The 25,729-nt window shown below is 39.4% G+C and overlaps 1 protein-coding gene across 2 annotated transcripts in view; it reads left to right on the top strand.

Moving 5' to 3' along the window:
- Window positions 1–12,272, top strand: part of EPSTI1 (epithelial stromal interaction 1) — a 100,690-nt gene extending 88,418 nt beyond the window's left edge. For both annotated transcript variants that reach the window (XM_032611036.1, XM_032611038.1), the window contains exons 8-10: window positions 304–377; window positions 4,529–4,628; window positions 11,518–12,272. In XM_032611036.1, coding sequence (XP_032466927.1) covers window positions 304–377; window positions 4,529–4,628; window positions 11,518–11,526 — 183 coding nt within the window. In that variant the 3' untranslated portion in view covers window positions 11,527–12,272. The remainder of the gene's footprint in view (window positions 1–303; window positions 378–4,528; window positions 4,629–11,517) is intronic.
- Window positions 12,273–25,729: the final 13,457 nt, after the last annotated feature.

A 25,729-nucleotide genomic window follows, 5' to 3' on the forward strand; every position in this document is an offset into this window, starting at 1 on the left:
GAGTTTGGCTCACATTGTGTTTTCCTCTGTGTTACGTTGTACTGAATGGTCTAATATCTTGAACATGCACATTGGCTTTTTAATCTCACAATTTTACACTCACAGAGTTGTTATTTGACTAAGGCACAATTATTTTTGCTACCTGGTTATGTAAGAAAATAATTTCACATGGAAATGGTACTCAAGTAAAAGTTTCAAAAATGAAATATTGTATCAGCTAAGGTCAAATACTTAATTGATTTGGGTGTCTTCTGTACAACCATGTTAATTGAAAACCACATTTTAAAATTTCATTGTTCCTAGAGTGAATTACCGGAATTTAAACGAGAGCAAGAGGAGGAAGAAAGAGCCAAAATCCACCAGGCTGAACACAGGAGGTATTAATGGCAAAAAAATGAGCATCCTTGGTTAAGACACTACCTATAAAGTTTTTTCAATGTTTTGGGGAAACACTAAAGTAATATTGAATACAGTTTTGGAATGTATATTACCTTTTAATCTTTATATTATTGGGGTGTGGTATGTGTGAGGATGCCAGCTGCTATGCGTGCACACACACATACACGTACAATATCCAATTCTTCTGAACTGGTGGCATAAATTGACACTAGAAAGTGAAATCGGCTCTCAAGCTATATGTTTATTTAGGTCATACTTAATTTTCCCTCCATGGAACAAAGCATATTAATCCTTTGATATGATGCTTTACCATTTGTAGACTACTTTAGAATGATTGAACTAGTACAGATGGCAAGATACTTATACTTGAATATAAAAGCTCAGACAAGAACTACCATTAAAATTGTTTTATGTTGACTAATATATTAGGGAAAAAATCTTAAAATAGAACCAGTAAGTAATTTTTAATAGTGGAAATAGTCTCTATCTTATTTCTAATGTCAGGCAGTAAGAGTACCCAGAATATCATGTTGATGTTGGACCAGTGCTAATAACTACCATAGATATCATTATTCTAGATTTTCCTAGGGAGCAGCTGGGTTATTTGAGTTTACTGCAGTGTGATTGTCTCAGGAGAAGAATTTAATGTAAAGGCTTTTATGATTTAAAGGAGCTGTGGATGTGTACTCATATTATTTTGACTGGATTTTTCTGCTTCTATAGCCCAGTCAGAACAGTTTTAAAATATCAAATGTGAATTTATGTGTTCTTCTCTAGTTATAAGGAAACATAAAAACTGATACACTGGTTAGACTATTTTGTTGGGTAAAGGGGAAACGTTACTGCTACCTATTTTATAATAAAGTAGGTCATGAATTAGTTTAGTCTTTTACTTTTTTTCTCTTTAAAAGTCTTCCTATTAAAAAACCTGATATTGTATTTCTATAACACTGGTTAGTAGTAGCCAGTTATTTCTCTGAATTTCTGAGAATTGGATTATAAAGCTTTAAGCATTTTAAAGATAGTGGTATGTCACATTAATAGGTCCCATTGCTAAGAAATTAATCTTCAATGGACACCCAATAAAAATGCGGTATTTGATTAGAGGTGGAAAAGATTACTTTTTTTGTTACAGGAACCTTGACCCTTATTCTTTATTTCCTTATTGCTGAATACCTAAATATTGGTGGCACTATTTATTTCCTACATCTCCTATTCTTTCTATTGATTCTAGTTAAATATAGATCCAAATTTAATCCAATAGGAAATCTCTCTGGATAATAAACTCAGTAATCAGTTCTGAAACAACTGATCAAGTCTTTAAACATATTTTATGCTCTCTATCAGCTCTTGATAAAAGCTTATGTTTGTATTGTCCTTTGGAGTTTATAGTGAGCTTTTCTATGTTATATGAAAATACTCCTTCAGTTGTCTCTTAATGCATAAAATAGCTGTGTCCATTCCTGATGAGGGCAACAATACAGACTATGTAGTTTGAGCATACGGGACATAAGTTAGGTTTTCTCCAGGGACATAATTTTATTGGAGACAAAAAGACAATGTGTTTCCTACTGTTTGGAAGTTCACATAGCAGAAAGTGCAGCCCTGAGTTTTATAATAGAAAGCTTGTAGATTCCTAATAAGCTTTACAATGAATCCCATAAGATTGAACCTGATTGCACCTGAACCTGACCCAGTGTAACTTTTTGAGTAAGAGAAGAAAGTTGAAGCTCCAGTGGGAAAAGACAGAGCACTGTGGTCAAGGACTTGAAAGGATCTGGGCCACAAGCTGGAAACTGGAATGAACTGAACTGATTTATTGAAACTTGAACCATCCTTGAACAATAGTTTTTATCCTTAGAAGAAAATTCAGAGCACTAGCTTGACAGCAATGAAATGTATGTATTTTCTAACACCATATGAAGCACAGGAACAAAAGCAAAGGCCCCAAGTCAGGAATGAGCTTGGTCTTTCTGAGTCCCAAATGATTTGATTATAGATGGTGAGGAAGAGAATAATACAACATGAGGTAAGAAAGGTACGCAGGAAATAGAAGATTCTGTAAGCCAATGATTTTATTCTAAGACTAATAGGAGTCATGGGAGGGTTTTTTTTTTTTTTTGCGGTATGCGGGCCTCTCACAGTTGTGGCCTCTCCCGTTGCGGAGCACCGGCTCCGGACACGCAGGCTCAGCGGCCATGGCTCACGGGCCCAGCCGCTCCACGGCATGTGGGATCTTCCCAGACCGGGGCATGAACCTGTGTCCCCTGCATCGGCAGGCGGACTCTCAACCACAGCGCCACCAGGGAAGCCCATGGGAGGGTTTTAAACAAAATTCTGGAAGGCACGATCCCTTTTATAATTTAGTAAGGTGGTTGTATGGAGAACAGATTGCAGAGGGCAGGAGTGGAGGCAGAAGCAAGATGAGAGACGACAGGGATTTGTACTAGAATGGTGGTCATCAAAAGAAATGGGTGATTTAGGATGTGTCTAGTGGGTGGAGCCAACAAGAATTCTAGTGGATTGGATGTGGGGTGGGATGGGGGATATTGAGGGAAAGCCCATCTTTGCTACTGACAAAAAGACTGGATAAAAACAGCCCCAGGCGTATGGACCATCCAGCATACCATTGGTTGTGTAGTTTTAGGGGGATCAAGGTCAGTTCTGTCTTCCTTAATATTCAAGTCTCCAGCTCAAGTATCTTACTTAGACCTGCATGCTGAGAGGTCTAGAAAAGGTGACTTAAACATTCAGTTCTGCAGTGAACCAGGCTGACCAGAATATGGCACCTGGGTAGATTTTATGGTGAGAGATTAAAAAAAGTCTTCTGATAACTAAGATGTGACCACTGCCAGACGCGGCTTGGAGTTGAGGAGAAAACAGCAACCCCATAAGCCAGAGACTAAAGTGGGTCAACATGCAGTTGGCATTTTAGCTGGCACACTGAGCAAGACCGCTAGGCAAACCCCCAGCCTCTGACTTTGCCACTCAGCAGTCATTACCCTCAAAGTTCCCAAATCTCCCACAGTCGCTGACTTACAGCCACCCACCATGACCACATTCGCTAAACTTCATGACTAAAAAGGAGGCTAACTTGACTGGGTCCTGCCTAGCCTCCCTGCCACAAGCATGGATTGAGTGGTTGCTGTGCTCCAGGCACTCTGTTTCTGCTGAGAAGCTTATGGTCTTCATGACACTGTTCCTCAATAACCCGTTCACATCATAGGGTACCTGTTACAATGCTATTTCTCCAGCCACCACGTCCCTGACTCTACTCAGCCATACATGGGCAACTCAGAGCATGGTGTGGCCTTTTTCTTTTTTAACTTCAAAAAGTGTAAGATATAACACACAGAAAGTCCATGAAATGAATATTTAGGATGATTAATTATAAAATGGACATCCAGGTAACCAGCTCCAGGAATAGAATATAACCATCATCCTATAGGTAACCTTATCCTGACCCTTATATGATCACTTCTTGCCTTTATCGTTTTACCTCCTATATGTTAAACTTAATTTCTGAAATTGGTTGCTGCAAGTATGTCCGAACATCAGGGAAAAATGTACCCCTCCCTTCTTTTGAAAGTTTGGGCTTCCTTCTTCTGATATTTCCCTTTTCCCACACTCTCTTCCTATTTTCCTTCTACTTTTCACTAATGGGATTTACCTTAGCAAGACTGGCAATGGGGTACAGGATATATGGGAGGGACATCTGTCTTGTAAAAACAACACCACAGAGCTATGTTTGGTTTCTCTTTATGTTTTAGTTCTTGCTGAAGCTCCCATCTTTCCTCAGCTTCTGGGGTTCACTCCTGGCATGGCCCTGAGGGGTGTGGTTGCTTGGGTGACCAAGGCTCTTGTGGAACTGGTAGAGGTGGGTAAGTGAAACTCTGAAGTTAAGAATTTATGCCCCTTTTGGTCTGAGCCAAGACTGGCACCGGCTCCACCAAAGGACCGTTCACAGCATGTCATATGGTTAATGTGAAACGAAGTGTCTGTAGATTTCTTCTGAGCTGAATGGGGGCAGCAGTCCCCACAGTCAGTTCAGACAGCACATTAGGTTCTCAGAAATCTCTCAGCCCTGCAGCAACCTTTCCACTTACACACATTTTTCATTGTTTTAAAGGGTAAATAATGCTTTTCTGGACCGACTCCAAGGTGAAAGTCAACCAGGTGGCCTCCAGCACTTTGGAGGCTATTGGAATATGAATAGTGGTAACAGCTGGGTGAGTTTTATTTTTATTTTTTCTAAAAAAAATCTTTCAAAGTTGAAGAATAAAAACAATGAGAGTTTTAAAAATATGTTGTGGCCTTCTCCCCAGATACTATTTTTTTTTGGCGTGCTATTCAGCTGTGTGATGGGCAGTCAGCCAGGGTGATTACTGTAAATTCCACAATAGCTTCTGAGAGATGGAGAAGGTCCTGATTTCAGCTCCAGTCAATGCCAATCACAATAAAAAAATGACACCTGCCCTTTGTTTGCTGTGTGATTGCCTGGACTGCAAGACTTTTTAAAAAATCACCCTTTGCCCAGACCTAAAACAAAAACAAATGAACATTTTTTTTCAGGAAGATTTTCAGTGACATATGGTTATAAAAATAGTAAGCATTCTCTTGTAATATATTCTTTCACTGAAACTAGCACGTCAAAGAAACCAGCGTTTAATTTTTCACTACAAAATGATTTTTAAAAACCCCTACAGCAAAATGCACTTTTTGAAAATGAAATGTTCTTACAGATTTCCGTGAAGAAAACCTTGCAACTGTGTTGTAATATGTGTGTAATGTGTGCACAATATATTATTGAAACAGCGCCAAAGCTTTGGAATGTATGGGATTGTGGGGTTTGCAATGTGTACAGAATCAAAACTAACTACAGTGGGTTTTACAATTTAATTGAAGCCCAAGTGTATATGTGCCTACTCAAAAAAAACCAGAATGGATAGAAACCTTTAAACTGGTAAAATACAACAAAGTAATCAAATGCTTGCTGACCTGGAAACTCTAGAGGAGATCACCCCTTAACAAATACTTGATGGACAAAAGATCATTTTTGAGAAGACAATCTGTTAGAAATCTTATATGCATGTTTCCTTGGAATGCATCTAGTGGTTAAAATTTATGGATAGATTTCAAAAATGTATATATATATTGAAGATAATTAAGTGTAGACAGATTTGTAGAGAATGCACGGTGGATGTGTCTGTTTATAAGGTATGCTCATGTGTATCACTATGGCATTCAGAATAGGGACAATGTACAAGAGAGAAAAAAGAATCAAAACACAGTATCTTTGCATCTTGTGTGAAATTGACATATTACTGACTTATAAGAATACACGAGTAAGAGTCATGTGGAAAATAGGGCATTGTGAATTTAAGACTATCCAAGTTTATAGAATTTATAAGTTGTGAAATGTGATTGAAACTCAGCTTTTGGACAGGACTTGGAAACTTGCTGTACATTTTCTTCTCTACTTAATAATTCCTCCACCACCACCACCACCAATTTAGAAGGTACATATACACAGAAAAATACCTGGGATTGAAGGGAAGATGATGGGAGAGAGTAAATGAAGACTGCATGGGCTGCTGTTAGGAGAATGAGGATATGGGAGTCTGGCTCACCACTGACTATTGGTAGGTCTTAGGTAAGTGAGCTGTGAATCTCCACTTAGGTTCCTCACAGATAAAAAGAGAGGAACATTGCTTTCTCGCGATGTGATGTGAGTGAGGATGATTGAAGATTCCTTAGTAAGATAGGCATATCCAAGTCCAAAGTGTATATTGGCTTCTCCCTTGCGTGAAAGAAGCAGTGACACAAAGGTAAGAACTTGCTCAGTCTCCCATCTCCACCTCACTTACCTACACACATCTCTTCCTCTATGTCTGCTTTTCCTTATGGACCAGATTCTATCTCCTCCACCTACTGGGGGACTTTGTTCTAACAATGTTCTTCTCTCTCTCCTGAACTGTCAGCTGTCATCTTGACTAGAAAATTCTCACCAGCAGAAAACTTAAATAAATATACATTATATATTGAAGCCCCTTTCCCTTTTGCTACTGTCCTGTTTCTTTGTTCCCCTTTAGAGAAGAACTTTGAGGTATCTATCCTGTCTCCAATTTCTTTCCTCCCTTTTCTCTTAAACCCAGTCTAATCGGAATTTAGACCATATCTGTCTAACCACAGTGTTCTTCTCATGGTTACTGACATCGTCTACATTACAAAATCAAATGGTTATTTCTCAATTTTCATCTTTTGACCGATCAGCATCATTTGTCATGGTGAATCACTGCCTCCTCTTTGAACCTCTTTTTTACTTGGCTTCTGGGACACTGTACTCTCCTGGGTTTCCACCTATTTCAGTGGCCACTCCTTTCTGTTCTCCTTTGCTGAATCCCCTGTATCTTTCTGTCCTCTTAACAGTGGAGTGCCTCAGGGATCCACCTTGGACCATCTTCTTTACATTCATTTAATACCTTCATGGCCTCATTCATTCTCATGAAATTAAATACCAGTATGCTCTGTACTCCCAAATTTCAATTTCCAGCCTAGACCTCTTCCTCTAGACTTGCAGATCCATTTGTCTACCTAACATCCCTACTTGCATGTCTAATAGACATTTCAACCTTAATATGTCTAAAACTTCACCTTTGATCCTCTTTACCCCAATGCTCTATCTGCACTTTTTCCTGTTTGCATAACAGTACAACCCATCTCTCACATCCTCACAGCTGACCCATCATCAAATCTTCTTGACTCTTCCTTCAAAATAGATCCCAACCTCTATCACTGCTCATCTCAATTCTTGAAATAGTCTCCTCGATGCTTCCTTGCTTCCACACTTACCCACCTAGAGTCTTTTCTCAATATGAGACTGAAAAATAAGTCAGACCCTGTCACTCCTCTGCTCAAAGCCCTCCAATGGCTCTGATAACTCTCCAAATGTTTGGAGTAAAAGCCAAAGTCCTTAGAGTAAAAGCCAGAGGATTTCTATTTACTAACCCTTACAGGGGCTCCATGATCTAGACCCCACTCTACTCCTCTGGCACTCTCCTCCTACTGCCCTTCTTCCTCATTCCTCCCAGCCATGCCAGCTTTCTGGCTGTTCTTTGAAAACTTAAGAACTGGCTGCTCCCTCTGTACTCTTCTCCAAAGTGTCCAAATGATTTGTTCTCTTTTCAAGTATTTTCTTGGGTTCCAAGAATTCCTTGGCCATTCATTTAATGCTGCCACCTGTGCCCTTACCCCAGGCTCTTGTCATTCTCTTTGCAGTCTCCATTTCTTTATCCAGTAGCACTCTGCAACTTCTAGCCTAATTTTCTAACATCATTTTCTTAGATGTTTTGTTGACTAATTACTCTTATTCTCTCCCTGTGGTAATTTATGTTCCATCTTCCATCAGAGCAGGGCCCTTTGACTGTTCTGTTCACTGATATAGCCCAAGCATAACACAGTGACTGGAACTTACCACAAGCACAGGGAAACATGTGGTTGTGGCTGAGGTCACCAAAATGACAGAGATTTAGAACCAAATGATTTGTTATAATAAAATGATTAGATACTGAATTTAAAATAACTATGTATAAAACATTTGATGGAATAGATATTGGATTTGAAACGATGAGCAAAAACAAGAGATACAGACAACCAGGAAGATTTTCAAAGAGAGCAAAACAGAACTTCTAGGAATAAAAAAAATACAATCTTTGAAATTAAAGCACCCAATGAATTTATAACAAAAAGAATACAAATTAAGAATTAAACCAAATATCATTTTCATCTATTATTTGGCAAAGCACAAGAGACTGACAACATACTCTGTTGGCAAGATGGGGGAAACAGTTTCTTTCACACCTTTGTCGGTGGGAATTCAAAATGACTTAAACCATATCTAGATTAGTTTACTGTCTTCCATAAAATAAAAACCAGGCCTACACATATTACAGAAAAGTTTTACTAAATGTTCAAGAAACAGATTATTCCAAATGTCTAGAATGTTTTCCCAGATAAATGAAAAAGGAGGGAGTATTCTTCCAAAGGATTAAGCAGGTGAATGTAACTATGAATCAAAGTCAAAGACTATATAGAAAATAAATTATAGGCCAGTCTCACTCATAAACATAGATTAAAAAAATCACAACAAAATTTTGACAGATTCAATTATGAATTTCTTTAAAAAAGCATAGTATATCCTTATCAAATTATATTCATCCCAGAAATACAAGCTTGGCTTATCACAAATAAACAAAAAAAACCCCAAAAAATCTCCGAGATAATTTACCTCATAAATTATAGGAGAAACACCATATGATCATCTCAATAGATACAGAGAAAGCACTTGATAAGTTTCAATACTCATTTGCAGTAAAAACTTCTAGCAAACTAGGAATAGAAAAGAAATTTCTTTAGCTAATACAGGGATCGAAGTTCTATAATAAAAACACATCAAAAGCTTTTCTTTTGAATCAGATATAATCATTGAAAAGGAAAATATTTATAAATCACAGATGATACAATTATCTACTGAGAAAATCCAAATGAATTTATATTAAAATTATTAGAATAAACAAGGGCCTAGCCATGTTGGTAGATAGAGGATCAATATATAAGAACTAAGTTTGTCTCTACGCGTAGAGAATCAACAAAAAAACCTAATAAAAAGGTAAAACCAAAGATGTATATTACCCTTTAAAAATACATATACAATTTTATAGAAAGACATTAAGGAATAAATAAATGGTGTTTTACCTTGTTAATGGATACGAATGAGGTCTCAAATAATCCATTGATTTAGTTAAATTCTAATCAGAGCAAAGAACCAAGAATAGCCAATTCACTCCTAAAAATATAGAAGTACATATGGGACTTAATAAAATATTTAATATGGTATAGAATTGGCACAGGCGGACCCAACTATTTCTAGAATTTTGTTGTATGACAAAAGGTAGAGCCCATCATAAGGGGAAAATGGACTCTTCAACAAATGCTGTTGGGACAATTGAGTACCCACATGAAATCATTAAAAAAATCAATTCCAGGTAGGGTAAAGCTTATAAATAGAAAGGAAGACTTTTTAAATTCTAGAAGAAAATAGAGTATTTATAAAATTGAGCTAGGGAGGATTTCATAAGACCCAAGGTATAAACTAAAAAGAAATGATAAATATACATTAAAATAAAACATCTGTTCATCAAAGGACACGATACAAAAATAAGAAAAGTTATAAACTAAACTTTTAGTGTGGATATGCTTTATAAATAACAAGTGGACAAGAGGTTAGTATACAGAATATATTTAGAATGTGGCATTTGTTTAGAAGTTGGTAGATGACAATTAAGCTCCTACAAGGAATGAGAGAGGGAGGGCTCACAGATGGGGCTTGGAGGATATGCTGGAATCAGTAAAAAGCCAAAGACAGAGAAAGAAAGGAGGAAGGCAGAAAATATGATAAAACTGATGAAAGCCAAAGGAAGAAAGACTTGTTTCTTGAAACATCATATGGACACTTAAGTAGTAGGCCTTTGATCAGCATATTTTGGGTAGAAAAATTAGACCGATCCTTATTTTTAAAGCTTTTTCTAATTTAAATCACATTCTTTTCAGGTTACTTAATACATATTTGTTATTTGATTATTTATTTATAATTTTTATTTTTTAAAAATTTTATTGGAGTATAGTTGATTTACAATGTTGTGTTAGTTTCAGGTGTACAGCAAAATGATTGTTATACCTATACATGTATTCATTCTTATTCAGATTCTTTTCTCATATAGATTATCACAGAATATTGAGTAGAGTTCCCTGTGTTATACAGTAGGTCCTTGTTGGTTATCTATCTTATATATAGTAGTGTGTGTTAATCCCATGCTCCTGATTTATCCCTTCCCCTCCCTCTGGTAACCATAAATTTGTTTTAGATATCTATAAGTTGGCTTCTGTCCTTGTAAGTAAGTTCATTTGTATTATTTTTTAAAAATTAGATTCCATATATGAGTGATATCATATGATATTTGTCTTTGTCTGACTTATTTCACTTAGCATGATAATCTCTAGGTCCATCCATGTTGCTGCAAATGGCATTATTTCATTCTTTTTTATGGCTGAGTAATATTCCATTGTATATACGTACCACATCTTCTTTATCCATTTCTCTGTCGATGGGCATTTAGGTTGCTTCCGTGTCTTGGCTATTGTAATAGTGCTACAGTGAACACTGGGGTGCATGTATCTTTTCAAATTATAGTTTTCTCCGATATATGCCCAGGAGTGGGATTCCTGGATCATATGTAATTCTATTTTTTAGTTTTTTAAGGATTCTCTAGACTGTTCTCCATAGTACCATATTCTTTGATAATTTAAAAATTGCTTTTATATTAAAAAATTGTTTCTGGTCTTCTAGAGTCCTTTATTACTTTTCATGATGCATCTAGGGTAGGATGTTTAAAGAATCACTTCAAATGATCCCTCCTCTGATACCAGTAGGCGAGACCCTTCGAGATGCTGTGGCAACGCTGACTCCAGTGTCTTCAAAGGCGGTTAAGCATTTGCCATGACCCACGAGGCAACCTGAAATTTTAGTTTCCCAGAATGTTAGAGCACCAATAGTCTGACTCCCAGGTGTACCTTGGCCCAGCAGTCTGGGAGGCCTGATGGAGATGTCATGACTGTTTGCACATAGTGGGGGGAGGGGACTCATTTAAGTCTGTCTCCTTTCCTCCACGTCCCCTTAGAAGTCACCTTCCTGCTGTATGATACAGTGTGCCTCTACTCCACACAGTTCCATTTAAATTGCTCTGCTCCGTACTACATTTGCCCTGTCCTTGCTGTAACTATGGAGGTGGGTGACAATATTTGTGAACACTATTAGTTGTGACCCGTGTTAGCCTATCTCTCAGAACACAGCTGATGAGCTGTCATTCAATAAGCCATTACATTGTTGACAGAGACCATTTTGTGACTCAAAATGGAACTTGAAAATTAAATCATTTCACTGGGACTTGAAATCATTAAAAAAATAGTCAGGTAGAGTGTTTTTTGGAGGAACTTCATTTTGGATTTACAAAGGCTTTGAATTTTGTTGCTGTACTAATTTTTGTTTTCTTTTTCTTCCAGGATATATGAGAAATATTTGCTTACAACTGGCCTTTGTCAACTGACCTTGAAAAACCACACGAGATGCTTTTCCTTCTTGCAGTTTTGTTCAGCCTCACTGTTTTTACCTTGACTTCAACTGCCCACCCACTCAGCTGAGCAGCTGGGGATGACTGGTTTCTCCCTGTCGTTATTTATGCATGTTTGTAGGAGCTGATTACTGAACTCAAATTTAATCTCTACTGCCAGTGAAATGCTGCATTATTTTTCTAATTGGTTTCACCTCGTATTGGAAGTATAATTATAGACGTGTTAGTAAGATAGAAAAGGAGGGAATCATTTGATGCTTTCAGGTTAGTGAGAGCTGTGGGTGCTGCATGCCTGTCTCTCTAAACAGCTAATTCTTATCTAATTCTCAGATCAGGTTTGGGGAAGCTTTGGCACCTTTAAATTTTTTTTTTTTTTTTTTTTTTTTTAATTTTTTGTGGTACGCGGGCCTCTCACTGCTGTGGCCTCTCCCGTTGCAGAGCACAGGCTCCGGACGCGCAGGCCCAGCGGCCATGGCTCACGGGCCCAGCCGCTCCGCGGCACGAACCCGCGTCCCCTGCATCGGCAGGCGGACTCCCGACCACTGCGCCACCAGGGAAGCCCTTTGGCACCTTTAGATTTGAATCCCTACTTTCTTAATTCAGGGCACAAATGTGAGCAAAAGAAAAAAATAAATCTTTTATATGCTTGTAAACAAATTTATAAATAAAATTTGAACTGCTTCTGTATAAATGGCTTTTGGTTTTTAATGAAAAGCTCTTGAGGGGTCTCATTCTTATATTCTCCTCTACAGTCCATAGAGATCAAATGTAGTACTATAATCACTATTGGAGTTGGCTTTGGTCTTGACTGACTTACTAATACTGTTCTTCTGGTTTTTCAGAGTGGGATAGTTCATTTCCTGAAAGGCCATGAAAAAAATTGGCTAGACACAGATACCACGTGTGGTTTGTAGGTATTTTGGAAACTTGTCTTTGCTCATGCAACCTATTTCCTATTACTAATTCAGTAGGCTTTCCTGTTCTACTTTTATGAACTTGAACCAGTTTATAGACACTAGTGTGAGAATATTGGTTTTCCACACTGTATGGTCTGGCCACCCCCATCCCCCCACGTTATGTAGGCGAAGCGCTAGCATTGCATTTAATCTTAGAAGGAAGGTTGGAAGAGTAGATAAGTTTTGCAGCTGGACACGAGTAGACAACACTTTGCAGCATTTAAGAGATCTTCTGTGTTACCAACTGCTCTGTCGTAAGTAACTTTCTAAACGTATATTTAGGGCAAGACTGGGATTTCAGGTCCTTGGGCCGAGATTGAGGGAGCTCACAGAAGTGGGGTGAGGGTGTGGTACAGAAAGAGCTGCACTGGGTGGTGGTGATGGTGGTGGTGGCTGACAGCATATGGTGCTCAGCTCGTTTCTTTGGAGTAAATAATACAGACACTCTTGGTTTCCCTCTCTTCTGCCAGCTGAACCTACGTTAGTGCCGTTGACAGTAATATAAAATGTTTGGTCCATCTAAATCTTTGTCACTGCCTAATATGGGGAAAATGAAATCCCTCAGCCTGGGTTGGAAACACCGCCAAACTGATTGTAGGTGTGTGGATGTCACAGGCATTTTACTGCTGTGGCATGCAGCCATTTCAGTCCTACACCTGCCAGCCTGGCTACCTCACAGTCCATGGTCATGTTCTGGTTTTTGTGTCTACGCTTGGCATTCCTCACTTGCCGCTATTTTCCAGTGTGTAACCTGGAGTCAATGTAGGGGAAAGAGATGCTTTCTTACTTTGGGGAATCTTAGGAAAGTTGGTGTCAATTTCCTTTCTACTGCCTGCCATATCCTGCATTCCCAAAGATTTTGTTCAGGTGTCTGGTCTCATAAAAAAAAATCATTGTGCAGGTATGGAAAATTGTGACTTTATGGCCCAAATTATCTCAACTACATATGGGATGGTAAACATCTTCCTTGAACAATTCTCTGTGTAGGTAGAAGTAACCAGAAATGAAGCAAGAGTTGCTGTGTAAGGGAGCCTACCATTTTGCTTTTCATATTTAATCTGCTCTTGATTGGAATACAGTTTGACTTTTGGGTAACCCTGGATAGGAATCCCAAAGTTCCAATCACCTTTTCTATGCTTTTAAAGTACATTTTCTGAAAAAGAGAATAAAAATGAGACAAACTGTTACAAAAGTAAGTTTTTGTTACAGACACTTGAGACATACAGATGAGTAATAAAAAGGAAAAAAATTGGTGATTTTTTTTTTCAGGTTTTATTTGTTGATCTTCACACCTTAGTATTTTGGTATGCGTCCTTCCAGATATTTTTATCTGTATGTATATCAAAATCCCTGCAATAAAGTCCTTACAGATACTTGTCTAATGATTGGATGAGGACAAATACCTTGAATTAGAACTTTTTTTTTTTTTTTTTTCGGTATGCGGGCCTCTCACTGTTGTGGCCTCTCCCATTGCAGAGCACAGGCTCCGGACGCGCAGGCTCAGTGGCCATGGCTCATGGGCCCAGCCACTCTGCGGCATGTGGGATCCTCCCGGACTGGGGCACGAACCCGTGTCCCCTGCATCGGCAGGCAGACTCTCAACCACTGTGCCACCAGGGAAGCCCAGAACTGGTGGTTTTAAGGAAATCCACATTTATAGGGGTTTTAATATATGTAGTTAAATTACTTTCCCCAAAGTTGACATCAGTATTTACTGCCACCAGAAGTATGCTCTATACCCTCCCTCATCCTGTTACTATTTTTTAAAAATCTTCGCTTATAGACATAGAGAATGGACTTGAGGACACGGGGAGGGGGAAGGTTAAGCTGGGATGAAGTGAGAGAGTGGCATGGACTTATATATACTACCAAATGTAAAATAGATAGCTAGTGGGAAGCAGCCGCATAGCACAGGGAGATCAGCTAAGTGCTTTGTGACCACCTAGAGGGGTGGGATAGGGAGGGTGGGAGGGAGACGCAAGAGGGAGGAGATACATATACATATGTATATGTATAGCTGATTCACTTTGTTATAAAGCAGAAACTAACACACCATTGTAAAGCAATTATACTCCAACAAAGATGTAAAAAAAAAAAACTTCCCTTACATGTTGAGTGAAAAATGTCATTTGGAGAGCTTAATCCCTCTTTTCTTTTTCCTTAGGTCTACTCGTCATTTTTTATCTTCTTTTGTGTGCGTGCATGTGTGCGTGTGTGTGTGTGTGTGTGTGTGTGTATAGTTGATTTGTAAAAGATTTCTCTGTTGAGATATTACGTTGTAAACATTTTAATTTTTATAAATCTTTTAATTTAGTATTTAATTTAGTATTGGGTTTTAAATATTTGTGTATGGGGATGTATCATTCTTTTTCCTTTGTGGTTTCTTCTTGGTGTTATGTTGATAGATTTTAAAATGTGCAGCAAGGCAGCAACCCACCCAATGAGAAAATTAAGGCCTTCTCCTAGGTGTAGTTATGGGTGATATGGGGCAGAAGATCTTACACCGTTCATAGCATAGACCTGAGCTCACAGGTTTGTTTTATGTATTTTTACACTGAAGAAATATTTCCTGTGGTCCCTAAACACTTTGTTTAGGTTGAAAAAAATTAGATTCCTTCCATAGATTGATTTTGTTAAACATTTAAAAAATTCTCTAAGCTGATTTTTAACTTGAAGATTTGTTTGTCTTTTAGAAAGTATCTTTATGAAATTACATTATAGTTATAGTAAACATAGAAATATTTCCTTCCAAAATAAAGCACTTGGCATTTATAAAAATGAAAACTTCAAGTTAAAATTCAAAGTTTTGATAACCCTAGCTAAAAATTTTTAATTGATTTTAGGAAACATAAATCATAGAGACAGTGCCTGCAGGCTGAATTTTAACTTCCAGAATATGAAACAGATGGGCTGCGATTAGCTGGACCTTCTCCTGTGAAAGGGCATGTTGGGAGCTGTGGCTGCCAGAGGAGGAAACAGACATTGTGTTTGAACTATTAATAGGTAGAAGAAAATAGTAAGAAGGCTGTGGGCTTTTTGTTTTTAATTCTATGAACCAATGTACCTAGTAGGTAGCTCTGGGCCAATGTCCATGAAATAAGATTGGAGTGATGAATAATATACTTACATGAGGAAGAAAAAATATGCCTTTCAAGTTACTGTAAGGATTACAGAGAGAATTAGTACACGTTAGGAATTTCAGGTAGAGGCTCTGTGTTGCACCCCTTTTCTTTTTGAATAGTCCATTGTTTAACAGTGGCATTTAAAAAGGATCATAGACAGAGGATTTTTTTTTTCCTCACAGAATCATATGCTCAAAACGGAGGGTTTTTAAGGCATATAAAGGCAAATGGCAGAAAAATTTTATTACATGTTATTGTGCCATCTGCTGGGGCAGAGGATACAGGGAGACCTGCGCTGTAACACTCACTTCCCCTAGTAAGCTGATTATTATAATCCCTTTGCCCTACCACTCAGAGCTTCACACCCATGCTCCAGCCTCCCTTACTTCCCCGAAGAGCACTGCTACAGCTGAGCTGGAGGAATTGTTCACTCAGTCATCAGAGGATAGACATCTCATTCTCCACAAAATGTTACGTGAGTGATCAACCCTGGACTATGAACTGGTTAGAAATTTTAATTTTTATATTTTAGAAACCAGAATTGTGCCAAAATGGAGCAGAAAGTGTGCTTTAGTAATGAGACAGCAGAAACAGATGAGAGAGATATATCTGAAATTGCACATTGTGAATTATTTAAATACAATATTTATAGTCTTTTTTTAAGTTTTTTTTTTTTTTATGTGGACCATCTTTAAAGTCTTCATTGAATTTGTTACAATACTGCTTCTGTTTTATGTTTTGGTTTTTTGGCTGCGAGGCATGTGGGATCTTAGCTCCCCGACCAGGGATCGAACCTGCAACCCCTGCACTGGAAGGCGAAGTCTTAACCACTGGACCGCCAGGGAAGTCCCCTCTAGTCTGTTTTGAATATGGCATCACGGAGACACAAAGATACATGGTACCGTTCCTGTCCTGAGGGAATGGAGTGGTCAGGATAGACAAGGCTTTGCGACCGACCTTAGTAAATCCCCGTATCTCAGTGGATTGGTAGTATTTGTTTCTTGATTATGCTACACTTCAAGTATAGGTGAGCAAGAGGCTTTGCTCATCTTTGTCCCTCAAGGGCCCGAGCTGATGAAGCCTCCATTTCCCTGTGTGCTTCCCCGACAGCAAGGGGAAGAGATAGTAGCAGTATCTTCTATTGGGTAATTAAATGTTTTCCCAGGAAATAGTGCACGCTATTATTGTTCATATTTCATTGGCCAGAACAAATCACGTGGCTATCCCCAACTTTAAAGGGAGTGGGAAATACAATTCTACAATGTTCCCAGAAGGAAGAAGAGAACAGGACCATTTGTAAATAGTTCTAATGACTACCCCCAAAAATGCACTGTAAGGTTGAAGAAGAAACACCCATGAAAACTTAAGACATACATATAGATGCAAAACAACAGTAGAAACCCAGTCCAGTTAAAAATTTATTAAGGGGATACTATATGCCAGGTACTGTGCTAGGCATGAAGACTACAAAGATGTCCAAACCAGCCATGAAAAAACTCTGAGTTAGGGACACAGACACACACAGAGAACTTAGGAAAAAAATGAGATAGGAACTATGTAAAGCAATGAGGCAAGAAGTGTAAGACATGATGGAAGTCGAAGGGCTTTGTGTACCATATCAAGTAGCTTGGGCTTTTGAAGGGTTATGAGCAGAGAATGGACCTGATTAGATTTTTGTTTTAAATAAATCATGAGAGATCTCATGGAAGGCAGATTTCAGGGAGACAAGACCAGAGGCAGAGCAACTGGTTAGAGGTGACTGCTTCAGTCCAAATGACCCATGATGAGAGTCCTAAGCTAGAGCACTGAGTAGAGATGGGGAGAACAGAATAGGCATGTGGAATTCTTAGGATATAAAAAACCAGGACTTTGTTAGTGACTGAATATAGATGGAGAGTGACAAGTGAGAGATAAGTTTCATATTTCTAGCCTGGGTCTCTAGTTAAGGGGAGAGAGACCAAGATGGCAGAGTAAGAGGACATGGAGCTCACCTCCCACCCATGAACATATTTCTAGCCTGGATGAATGTGTTGATGGTGATGTGACCACAAAGACAAAATCTGTGGTATTTCAGAGGACAGGGAGCCCTGGTGTGATCAATAAAGAGTTTTAAAGACTATAGGTTTAAACCTGGTGAGCTCAGGGACTTTGTCTTGTTCAATGCTGTATTCCCAGTGCCTTGAATGGTGCCTAGCACATAATAGGGATTCAGTGAATATTTGGTAAGTGAATAGGAGTTAAGATTTTCAAAGATTAAGAGAAGTAAGTATGATGGTGGTTGGCAGAGGACTGGGTGCAGGGACATTTAGGGCAAGTAACCCACAGCAAGGCAGTGGTTGTGGTTAAGTGTGTGGGAGGGGAGGACAGGAGGGAGAAGCAGAAGTGGGGGAAGGGGGGCAAAAGAGAGAGAAAAAGAGTGAGTGAGGGGAAAGCTATGTTAGGGGACTAATACAGTTGTTGCTCAGTGTGAAAGGAAGTGGGAAGATCAGAATTATGAGAGGAGAAACACTCTGAAAGAACTTCTCTTGATGCTTTGGGATTTCTCATAGCTAACTGACCAACCCCAAGTGTGGCAGCCAAGGTTGGAAAGATTCTTGGGACGAGGCTACCAGACTAAGCTAGTCCGTTCAGCCCCTGCCACTGGCAGCTGCTGGCACAAACCAGTGCTGGCTTTGCCTATTTGTAATTCAAAAAGGATGCTGGTGATGCCTGTCCTTTAATGCCTACAGATCATGAGCAATGCCATGAGCCATAGCATCTGGGAAAAAGAAAGGAGAACCACTCAGGAGATGTGAGAGTCTAGCTCTGTCAGCCACTGATGTTTAAACCCTGGACTACTCTCTTACCTCCATGTCTCCTTCACAGGACAGTTTTTGGACTGGATGGGCTAAGTGCTCTTAAAAGGTAAAGAAGTGTACAAGGTAAGGGAATGGCAAATGCTAAATTAGTATTAAATAGAAAAAGGCTCTCTCAACCCTTGCTCTTCAATATTAAAAGGGTTCGCTCTTGGGCTTCCCTGGTGGCGCAGTGGTTGAGAGTCCGCCTGCCGATGCAGGGGACATGGGTTCGTGCCCCGGTCCGAGAAGATCCCACATGCAGCGGAGCCGCTGGGCCCGTGAGCCATGGCCGCTGAGCCTGCGCGTCCGGAGCCTGTGCTCCGCAACGGGAGAGGCCACGACAGTGAGAGGCCCGCGTACCGCAAAAAAAAAAAGTGTTCGCTCTTCTTCCTCCCTACTTTATCACCATCCTACAGAACACCATCGACTCTTGCAGGACTCAGCCGTCTTTTTTCCCCTCTCATCCATGCATAACTTACTGCCAAGGGTTATCAGTTCGACTTCCACAATATCTCTAGCAGTTGTACCCTTTCTTTCAATTTACTGCCATCCACTCGACTTGGTCCCTCAGTATGTCTTTTTTTTTTTTTTTTGCGGTACGCGGGCCTCTCACTGTTGTGGCCTCTCCCGTTGCGGAGCACAGGCTCCGGATGTGCAGGCTCAGCGGCCATGGCTCACGGGCCCAGCCGCTCCGCGGCATGTGGGATCTTCGCGGACCGGGACGTGTCCCCTGCATCGGCAGGCAGACTCTCAACCACTACGCCACCAGGGAAGCCCACTCGGTGTCTTAAAGAGGCCATTGTCAGAAAGAACTACCTGGTCCTCCTGCCTCCTGCACCTCACTTCCATGGTATTACGGAAGCGGTGGGAATCTTGTAAGGAAGCGACTGTGGCATTTTAGGATCTCTGCTAGCCCAGCAGAGGCTGTAAGTGCGCGGATGTCTCCGGTTCTGAATGGATTACAGTGCAAGGCTCTGAGCAACGTGCGCATTTGTTGACTCACCTAACTCCCCTAAGCAGGGAGACCTTTTGACAGTCAGTCTCCCCCCCGCCCCGCCCCCTGGCACGCAGTGAGGACTACCGCGACGAGGTGGTACCCAGCCCCACGAGGGGGACAGCCGTGCCTCCCTTACTGTCTCAACCCCCCCATGAGAGCTGCTCACCGGAAGCACAGCCGCAGTGGGGATCCGAAGGGCTCACAGGGAACAGGATACGACGCTACCGCTTGGTCTCCAGCACCTGAACGCCGACCTGGAGCGCTCCAGGCACACCGCCAAGGGCCAGCCAGGACGTACTCCGGCACCGAGGGACGCATCCCGCCGCCTCGGCCCCAGCTAAACCCCACCTCGGCGCTTGGTTCTCGCGAGACGCGCTGAGGCGGCGTAGCGAGAGTTGCAGAGGACGCCTGCCCGCCCAGGCTCTGAGGCTGGGGTTGGGAGACTGGGGTTCTGGCCGGACGCCGCACCCCTGCCTTCCCACACCACCGACCGGCGCGGAGGAGAGGCGAGGGGCACCGGGCAGAACGAGAAGGGCGGCCCAGTTTGCCATGAACGTCCGTCCATCGTCTGGCGCGGCCTAGGCCCGGCCCCGGTGAGCGGGACGGCACCACATCCATCGATCGACCTCAAAGTAAACTTTTAAAACTTTTTTTTTCATAGTTAAAAGTCAATATTAAAAAGGAATCAGAATAGTTAACCCCCCTTTTAATGAGTTTCTTAAAACACATGTATCTCAAATACCATGCTACTTTATTTTTCTGAAGAATGTGGTTTTCTTTCCCCCATGTGGTCTTGCTGTGTTAAATTTTTAAAGAAAATTACCTGAAATTTTCTTTGAAGTTACATTTTGTGGCTAAGAAATTTGAAACGCACCCTCACTGGACCACTGTAGACCATATTATGTTGGAGAATATACTCTCTAGTCTACTTCATAGGATCAGAACAAATTCTAAGTGGATGATATTCTCAATTCTAATGTATTTTCAAGGGTAGTTTTTACCTCCATTCAGAATACCTTCCTTCAGAAAGTTTTTTTGCAAGGCAAAGCTTGTCAAATGAGTTTTCTCTATTTTGCCAAGTTTATATTTTGCAAAATTTAGTTCTCAATTTTCCCCTAGTCTGGTACAGGAAAGATAGGAGCTGTATTTTTTTTTTAAAAAAACATTCTTTCTACAATGTATTTGATATTCCAAAGTGCAGTTATAGAATTTCAGAATTATATCTTGCACATCATTTGAGCTGTCACCATTTTTTTTTATTTTTGGAAACTTAAAAATATTTATTAATTTATAATAAGAATCAACCTATTACGTGTCAGCATAAATCACGTTTTTAACAGAAAATATCTATATTTTCCAAAACGAGAAAATATGTGAGAAGAGTGGCGTCGTTTTACATTAAGTTCTTTTTACATAAATTTACATCACATTTTTTTTCATTCAAACAGAAAGTCACAAAAATTATAATCATCCTCATCAGTTCGCTCAGTCCCATGTAATTAATTTTGTTTTACATCTTGATCTTTGTTAACACTTTTATGAATTCATCAGTTTTCCATTAGAGTTCTGAAAATGCTTATTCATTCAGTTCAGCCATATAGTCAGTTACCAGAAACCTGTACTTGTCAGAGTCTTTTCCATGAATTCCTTGAAGATGAAATCCTTTTATAGGAACATTTTTGCAAAAGCATCAGAGTACACCCAGAACTGTCTGTAAATGACAAAAGACTTAAAAATGACCACGGTTAAATATTTGATGAAAGTTCATAATAATGCAATTGACAAGGAAATTTAGTTATTTCTGAGATATACATTTTAAATAACTAGAATTATGACTTATAACTTTATACCAGAACATATAAGATTTTTAGGAATTTCATGGAATGTCTGAAACATTTATATTAACATATTTCCATACAAATAACCCAAAGAAAGTTTAGTATTAGGTTTTTTAAAAAAATTTTTGAATTGTATTTTATTTATTGTTTTATACAGCAGGTTCTTATTAGTCATCAATTTTATACACACCAGAGTATACATGTCAATCCCAGTTGCCCAATTCATCCCCCCCTCCGCCCGCCCCACCCTGTGGCTTTCCTCCCTTGGTGTCCATATGTTTGTTCTCTACATCTGTGTCTCAACTTCTGCCCTGCAAACTGGTTCAGAGAAAACCATAATTCCAGTAGTGGGATTTCTGGATCATATGGTAGTTCTATTTTTAGTTTTTTAAGGAACCTCCGTACTGTTCTCCATAGTGGCTGTATCAATTTACATTCCCACCAACAGTGCGAGAGGATTCCCTTTTCTCCACACCCTCTCCAGCATTTGTTGTTTGTAGATTTTCTGATAATGCCCATTCTAACTGGTGTGAGGTGGTAACTCATTGTAGTTTTGATTTGCATTTCTCTAATAATTAGTGATTTTGAGCAGTTTTTCATGTGCTTCTTGGCCATCTGTATGTCATCTGTGGAGAAATGTCTATTTAGGTATTCTGCCCATTTTTGGATTGGGTTGGTTGTTTGTTTTTTTTAGATGTTGGGGGTAGGAGTTAATTAATTAATTAATTAATTTTTGCTGTGTTGGGTCTTCATTTCTGTGCGAGGGCTCTCTCCAGCTGTGGCAAGCGAGGGCCACTCTTCATCGCAGTGCGCGGGCCTCTCACTGTCGTGGCCTCTCTTGTTGCAGAGCACAGGCTCCAGACACGCAGGCTCAGCAGTTGTGGCTCACGGGCCTAGTTGCTCCACGGCATGTGGGATCCTCCCAGACCAGGGCTCTAACCCGTGTCCCCTGCATTAGCAGGCAGACTCTCAACCACTGCACCACCAGGGAAGCCCTTTTTTTTTTTTTAATATTGAGCTGCATGAGCTGTTTATATATATTGGAGATTAATCCTTTGTCTGTTGATTTGTTTGCAAATATTTTCTCCCTATCTGAGGGTTGTCTTTTCTTGTTGTTTATGGTTTCCTTTGCTGTGAAAAAGCTTTTAAGTTTCATTAGGTCCCATTTGTTTATTTCTGTTTTTATTTCCATTACTCTAGGAGGTGGATCAGAAAAGATCTTGCTGCGATTGATGTCAGAGTGTTCTTCCTATGTTTACCTCTAAGGGTTTTATAGTGTCTGGTCTTACATTTAGGTCTCGAATCCATTTTGAGTTTATTTTTGTGTATGGTGTTAGGGAGTGTTCTAATTTCATTCTTTTACATGTAGCTGTCCAGTTTTCCCAGCACCGCTTATTGAAGAGACTGTCTTTTCTCCATTGTATATCCTTGCCTTCTTTGTCATAGATTAGTTGACCGTAGGTGCATGGGTTTATCTCTGGGCTTTCTATCTTGTTCCATTGATCTATGTTCCTGTTTTTGTGCCAGTACCGTATTGTCTTGATTACTGCAGCTCTGTAGTATAGTCTGAAGTCCAGGAGCCTGATTCCTCCAACTCCGTTTTTTTCCCTTAAGACTGCTTTGGCTATTTGGCGTCTTTTGTGTCTCCATACAAATTTTAAGATTTTTTGTTGTAGTTCTGTGAAAAATGCCATTGGTAATTTGATAGGGATTGCATTGAATCTGTAGATTGCTTTGGGTAGTGTAGTCATTTTCACAATATTGATTCTTCCAATCCAAGAACATGGTGTATCTCTCCATCTGCTGGTATCATCTTTAATTTCTTTCATCAGTGTCTTATAGTTTTCTGCATACAGGTCTTTTGTCTCCCTAGGTAGGTTAATTCCTAGGTATTTTATTCTTTTTGTTGCAGTGGTAAATGGGAGTGTTTCCTTAATTTCTCTTTCAGATTTTTGGTCATTAGTATATAGGAATGCAAGAGATTTCTGTGCATTAATTTTGTATCCTGTGACTTTACCACATTCATTGATTAGCTCTAGTAGTTTTCTGGTGGCATCTTTAGGATTCTCTATGTATAGTATCATGTCATCTGCAAACTATGAGAGTTTTACTTCTTCTTTCCAATTTGTATTCCTTTTATTTCTTTTTCTTCTCTGAATACTGTGGCTAGGACTTCCAAAACTATGTTGAATAATAGTGGTGAGAGTGGACATCCTTGTCTTGTTCCTGATCTTAGAGGAAATGCTTTCACTTTTTCACCATTGAGAATGATGTCTGCTGTGGGCTTGTTGTACATGGCCTTTATTATGTTGAGGTAGGTTCCCTCTGTGTCCACTTTCTGGAGAGTTTTTGTCATAAATGGGTGTTGAATTTTGTCAAAAGCTTTTTCTGCATCTATTGAGATGATCATATGGTTTTTATTCTTCAATTTGTTAATATGGTATATCACATTGATTGATTTGCATATACTGAAGAATCCTTGAATCCCTGGGATAAATCCCACTTGATCATGGTGTATGATCCTTTTAATGTGTTGTTGGATTCCGTTTGGTAGTATTTTGTTGAGGATTTTTGCATCTATATTCATCAGTGATATTGGTCTGTAATTTTCTTTTTTTGTACTATCTTCGTCTGGGTTGGTATCAGGGTGATGGTGGCCTCATAGAATGAGTTTGGGAGTGTTCCTTCCTATGCAAGTTTTTGGAAGAGTTTGAGAAGGATGGGTGTTAGCTCTTCTCTAAATGTTTGATAGAATTCACCTGTGAAGCCATCTGGTCCTGGACTCTTGTTTGTTGGAAGGTTTTTTAATCACAGTTTCAATTCCGTTACTTGTGATTGTTCTGTTCATATTTTCTCTTTCTTCCTGGTTCAGTCTTGGAAGGTTATACCTTTCTAAGAATTTGTCCATTTCTTCCAGGTTGTCCATTTTATTGGCATAGAGTTGCTTGTAGTAGTCTCTTAGGATGCTTTGTATTTCTGTGGTGTCTGTTGTAACTTCTCCTATTTCATTTCTAGTTTTATTGATTTGAGTCCTCTCCCTCATTTTCTTGGTGAGTCTGGCTAATGGTTTATCAATTTTGTTTATCTTCTCAAAGAACCAACTTTTAGTTTTATTGATCTTTGCTATTGTTTTCTTTGTTTCTATTTCATTTATTTGTGCTCTGATCTTTATGATTTCTTTCCTTCTGCTAACTTTGGGTTTTGTTTGGTCTTCTTTCTCTAGTTCCTTTAGGCGTAAGATTAGGTTGTTTATTTGAGATGTTTCTTGTTTCTTGAGGTAGGATTGTATTGCTATAAACTTCCCTCTTAGAACTGCTTTTGCTGCATCCCATAGGTTTTGGGTCGTCGTGTCTCCATTGCCATTTGTTTCTAGGTATTTTTTGATTTCCTCTTTGATTTCTTCAGTGATCTCTTGGTTATTTAGTAACGTGTTGCTTAGCCTCCATGTGTTTTACTTTTTTTCCCTATAATTAATTTCTAATCTCATAGCGTTGTGGTCAGAAAAGATGCTTGATATGATTTCAGTTTTCTTAAATTTACTGAGGCTTGATTTGTGGCCCAAGATGTGATCTATCCTAGAGAATGTTCCATGTGCACTTGAGAAGAAACTGTAATCTGCTCTTTTTGTAAGGAATGTCCTATAATTATCAATTAAATCTGTCTGGTCTATTGTGTCATTTAAAGCTTCTCTTTCCTTATTTATTTTTATTTTGGATGAGCTGTCCATTGGTGTAAGTGAGTTGTTAACGTCCCCCACTATTATTGTGCTACTGTCGATTTCCTCTTTTATAGCTGTTAGCAGGTGCCTTATGTATTGAGGTGCTCCTATGTTGGGTGCATATATATTTATAATTGTTATATCTTCTTCTTGGATTGATCCCTTGATCATTATGTAGTGTCCTTCCTTGTCTCTTGTAACATTCTTTATTTTAAAGTCTATTTTATCTGATATGAGTGTTGCTTTCTTTTGATTTGCATTTGCATGGAATATCTTTTTCCATCCCCTCACTTTCAGTCTGTATGTGTCCCTAGGTCTCAAGTGGGTCTCTTGTAGACAGCATATATATGGGTCTTGTTTTTGTATCCATTCAGCAAGCCTGTGTCTTTTGGTTGGAGCATTTAATCCAATCACGTTTAAGGTAATTATCGATATGTATGTTCGTGACCATTTTCTTAATCGTTTTGGGTTTGTTTTTGTAGGTCCTTTTCTTCTCTTGTGTTTCCCACTTAGAGAAGTTCCTTTAGCATTTGTTGTAGAGCTGGTTTGGTAGTGCTGAATTCTCTTAGCTTTTGCTTGTCTGTAAACTTTTGATTTCTCCATGGAATCTGAATGAGATCCTTGCTGGGTAGGTTAATCTTGGTTGTAGGTTCTTCCCTTTCATCACTCTAAGTAT

This window comes from Phocoena sinus, chromosome 18 (assembly GCF_008692025.1).
Source record: "Phocoena sinus isolate mPhoSin1 chromosome 18, mPhoSin1.pri, whole genome shotgun sequence".
In the NCBI taxonomy this organism is placed as follows: Eukaryota; Metazoa; Chordata; class Mammalia; order Artiodactyla; family Phocoenidae; genus Phocoena; species Phocoena sinus.